Below are 4,968 nucleotides of genomic sequence, written 5' to 3' on the forward strand. Positions count from 1 at the left end.
GTCATTATCATAAGTTTTGACAGGATGGTAGGGAATAAATATTATTCCTTAATTCCATAGGTTTTAGAGTATGGAGGGATCACGTAAATTCACCTAAACTCCTCCCTCCCCATTTCACAGTGGCAGTAATAGAGCCCCAGGGATGTTGAGTGACTTATCCAAGATCAAACAATCAGCTAGTGGCACAAGCAGATTCTTAAATCAGTTATCACACTTCCTAGAGCTCCGAGGTCTTTCTTCCATAACACTGGTGGTGTTTGAGAAAGCTTCTGTACATGAATTGGAATTTCAAGCATGTTTCTGATACTAAGAGAGAAGTGAGGCTAGAAGACCTGAGATGATAGGGCATTCAAGTCATTAGGTGCAACTTGAAAAAAAAAAAAGGCTTAGGTAGGAATGGGTTGATCAGGTAAAGAAACCGATGGATCAGCTGGGCACAGTGGCTCACGCCTGTAATCCCAGCACTTTGGGAGACCGAGGAGGGTGGATCACCTGAGTTCGGGAGTTCGAGACCAGCCTGGCCAACATGGTGAAACCCCCATCTCTACTAAAAATACAAAATTAGCTGGGCTTGGTGGCACATGCCTGTAATCCCAGCTACTTGGGAGGCTGAGGCAGGAGAATCACTTCAACCCGGGAGATGGAGGTTGCGGTGACCTGAGATTGTGCCACAGCACTCTAGCCTGGGCAACAAGAAGGAAACTCCGTCTCAAAAAAAAGAAAAAAAAAAAAAAAAAGAAAGAAACTGATGGATCGAAGCGGCTGGGTTGGACGATAAACAGGCCGTGGGTAGGGAGGACAGAGAGGCGGCGTTAACTCCTCTGGGACTTTTCATGCCTCGTTTTTTTTGTTTTTTTTTTTTTTCAGATGTGGCTTGTTCCTGACGCAGGGTCCAAGCAGTCAGCTTGAGCTTACTCTTTTGTGAAAGGGGAAAGTCTCCCGTGTGGAAAGCGGTTAAACTTGTGGAGGGGGTGCGAGACGGGAGTTCACCCCCACGCCAGGCGAACGGTGCGGCCTCCGGCCTCAAGCTGGTCCAGCAGCCGGCTCCACGACGACGTGTCTGAGGGAGGCCCCAGAGGGGGCGGGGAGGTGGCCCGCGGGTTCTGTAAAGACGCGTGGAGAAGATTCGATTCCGAGAACAGGAAGAGGCGGATGGAAAGAGAGCCAGGCGGCTGACGGGGAGGGGGCCGCCAAGATGGCGTTGGCCTCCTCCCAACCGTCGTTGGCGGTCGGTTTTTCATCCTTTGATCCCGGGGCCCCTTCCTGTACCGCGTCCTCAGCATCTGGAATCAAGAGCCCCATGGCATCTGAGGTGCCTTATGCCTCTGGCGTGCCCATCAAGAAAACAGGCCATCGAGGTGTTGATTCCTCAGGAGAGACAACATATAAAAAGACAACCTCATCGGCCTTGAAAGGTGCCATCCAGTTAGGCATTACTTACACTGTGGGGAGCCTGAGTACCAAACCAGAGCGTGATGTCCTCATGCAAGATTTCTACGTGGTGGAGAGTATCTTCTTCCCCAGTGAAGGGAGCAACCTGACCCCTGCTCATCACTACCATGACTTTCGTTTCAAGACCTATGCGCCTGTTGCCTTCCGCTACTTTCGGGAGCTATTTGGTATCCCGCCCGATGATTACTTGTGCTCCCTCTGCAGTGAGCCGCTGACTGAACTGTGTAGCTCTGGAGCTAGTGGTTCCCTGTTCTATGTGTCCAGCGACGATGAATTCATTATTAAGACAGTCCAACATAAAGAGGCGGAGTTTCTGCAGAAGCTGCTTCCAGGATACTACTTGAACCTCAACCAGAACCCTCAGACTTTGCTGCCTAAATTCTATGGACTGTACTGTGTGCAGGCAGCTGGCAAGAACATTCGGATTGTGGTGATGAACAATCTTTTACCAAGATCCGTCAAAATGCATATCAAATATGACCTCAAAGGCTCAACCTACAAACGCCGGGCTTCCCAGAAAGAGCGAGAGAAGCCTCTTCCCACATTTAAAGATCTAGACTTCTTACAAGACATCCCTGATGGTCTTTTTTTGGATGCTGACATGTACAATGCTCTCTGTAAGACCCTGCAGCGTGACTGTTTGGTGCTGCAGAGTTTCAAGATAATGGACTATAGCCTCTTGCTGTCAATCCACAATATAGATCATGCACAACGAGAGCCCTTAAGCAGCGACACTGTTCAAGTGTCAGTTGACACTCAAAGACTGGCCCCCCAAAAGGCTCTGTATTCCACAGCCATGGAATCCATCCAGGGAGAGGCTGGACTGGGCGACACCATGGAGACCGATGACCATATAGGTGGCATCCCTGCTCAGAATAGTAAAGGGGAAAGGCTTCTGCTTTTTATTGGCATCATTGACATCCTACAGTCTTACACGTTTCTTAAGAAGTTGGAGCACTCTTGGAAAGCCGTGGTACATGACGGGGACACTGTCTCGGTGCATCGCCCAGGCTTCTACGCTGAACGGTTCCAGCGCTTCATGTGCAACCCAGTATTTAAGAAGATCCCTTTGAAGCCTTCTCCTTCCAAAAAGTTTCGGTCTGGCTCATCTTTCTCTCCACACACGGGCTCCAGTGGCAACTCCTGCATTACTTACCAGCCATTGGTCTCTGGGGAACACAAGGCACAAGTGACAACAAAGGCGGAAGTGGAGCCAGGTGTTCACCTTGGTCGTCCTGATGTTTTACCTCAGAATCCACCTTTGGAGGATTCTGACCCCAGTTTCTCACCTGTAGATGGAAAGACTTTGCATATGCTAACTACAAGTACAACCTTGGAAAAGCTTGAATGTACAGAGTCAGAGATCCCCCACTAAGGGCAAAGCCTCAGAAGACCTGGAACAAGATTCTGCCTCTCTGTGATCCCAAGATGTCAGCCCTTGCCCCAGCAATGTTGAATTTTCTTCTACTTGGACATCAAAAAAGGAGTGTAAAAGAAGCGAGGTGCGCTCTCCATCTTCTTCCTGAAGAAGAGCCTCCTCTCCTTCTCTGTCCTCATAAATGGGCATTAGTGCCTCGGACAGTTGAGGACCACTCCATCCTCTCCACAGCATCCCTTCCACTCCACAGTTGGGTGGCACGGATTTTCAACCGGCTAACCTTGGCTTCCACAACTGAATTTTTTTCAGACCCCCATTCTTCATGCTGGAAATGAGATTACTGGACTTGGCAGTTTTCTTTCCCCTCATCTTTCACCAGGAACTGGACTCTTAAATTTCCTCAGGACAGACTAGTTGGCACATTATCCCCACCTTAGTTCTTTCTCTCTGATCCCTGGACGAAGACCCCTGTAATCTCTGTATAGGTTTTTGGGGGATAAGGGTGTTTAGCCACCTCCCAACTTTGTTTGTTTGTTTTTTTTTCCTGAAAAAAGGAAAAAGTGCGCAGCACCAAATTTCAAGCCAGTTTCAGATCAAAAATCCAGAAGCGTTGACGAGATGCCTATTCGTAGGGCTCCCTCAGAAGAGCCACGGTGTTTGTGAAGAGAAAAGTAGTGATTGCTCTGCCAGAAGCAGCTCCTCTTTAAACTCCTCCTCTCTTGATGAATTTCTTAAGGCTGAAGGAATGGAGAGAGTGGGACGTGGGGTAATCTTTACCCCTTTTGTTAAAACATGAGGCAGCCATGGGTTGGGAGATCATAGCCCTTCCTAGGCAGAATCCTATTCACTGCCAGGCTATAATGATTATTACTGTTTTGCAATTTGAAATATATTCTGGTTGCTTTTCTAAATATGAAGAATTACCAAATGAATTTTAGAACATTCTCCAAAGGAGTTTTTTTGCTCTTCCCATTTTTCCAACAGTGTTTTCCTGTTTGTGGTGCTAAGGTGAAGAGGGGACACCTCTGGCTGTTTAACAGGCAGTCTGTATCTATGAGGCCAGCAAATATTTTCTTAAATTCATGGGGTGAGATCATTGCTATGCCATATGTCCTACCCCCCTGTCTTCACGCAGAGAAGTTGGAAATGGGGGCTACATATGCCCTCTCCTCCCCACCTACAAGAGTTGTGGTTTTCCATCTGATCCTTCCACTGTTGTCAGGAGAAGAAGGGGGCCTGGTATCTCAGGCATATTATTGAATTCCTGTTCTATCCCTTCTCTATCCCACCCTGCCTTGACAGTAGGTTAGCCCATACCCCAAATAACTTTCTATATTAGACACCCCCTGCCAGTTTCTGGCTGCCTGTGTTTGCTGCCATGTTCTTTTTTACAAGAAGGAAAGAAACAATTCTTGCTATTTTTTTCATAATTTACTATTTATGATGTATTTAAGTGTTTTATTAAGGACAGAGTTCTGTAAGGGGTGGGAGAGAATATTTGAGGGAGGGCTGGGTCTTAGGGAAAGGAATGGGGAATCAACATTTTAATGAAGTGTCTCTATTTGCCTCTACTTTGTATTGTTCAGAAAAGGCAAATGCAATATAAAAGTGATATATGGTTTTAATGTAATAAACTTTTATCAGTTATTTAGAAAAAGAAAAGAAACTGATGGATCATTTTGATAACAATGAAGAAAGGAGACAGGGACAAGGAAAAGTCGAGGTTATCCTGTAAAGCATCTTAAAGCAGAAAGCAAGGCTCTTAGTTTGTAATTTAATATACCTGACTGTAATAATTGTAAAACAAGGCAGGAGTCAAGGAAGGGAGGCAGCTGACTATGCCACGTGTCTGTCAGCATAAGGCAAAGGCAGAGCGAGGTGAAACGGCACGACCAGGAAAGATGATATGCATTGTCATAAATAAATGCAGAGAGAAAGAAATCTTTTTGTGAAAACGAACTTTGTTTCTGGACCCCTATACTTGATAAACACAGGGTACCACTTATTCTTCAAACTACCTAAACTAGTCATGGATGAGTTTTCAATGTTTTTATATGAGTTCTTTCATGAGTCCAAAATACTATTTCTTACATTGCGTCTTTCCATAACTTTTCTGCTAATAAAGACACCTGCTAGGG

At 46.2% G+C, this 4,968-nt stretch overlaps 1 protein-coding gene across 1 annotated transcript; it reads left to right on the forward strand.

The window, feature by feature from the left end:
- Positions 1 to 750: 750 nt before the first annotated feature.
- Positions 751 to 4,968, forward strand: LOC116460204 (phosphatidylinositol 4-phosphate 5-kinase type-1 alpha-like). The gene has a single exon (XM_032141148.2). It carries the CDS (start codon positions 1,196 to 1,198, stop codon positions 2,825 to 2,827), a length of 1,632 nt encoding a protein of 543 aa, XP_031997039.1. The 5' UTR covers positions 751 to 1,195; the 3' UTR covers positions 2,828 to 4,968.

This window comes from Hylobates moloch, unplaced genomic scaffold (assembly GCF_009828535.3).
Source record: "Hylobates moloch isolate HMO894 unplaced genomic scaffold, HMol_V3 SCAFFOLD_20, whole genome shotgun sequence".
In the NCBI taxonomy this organism is placed as follows: Eukaryota; Metazoa; Chordata; class Mammalia; order Primates; family Hylobatidae; genus Hylobates; species Hylobates moloch.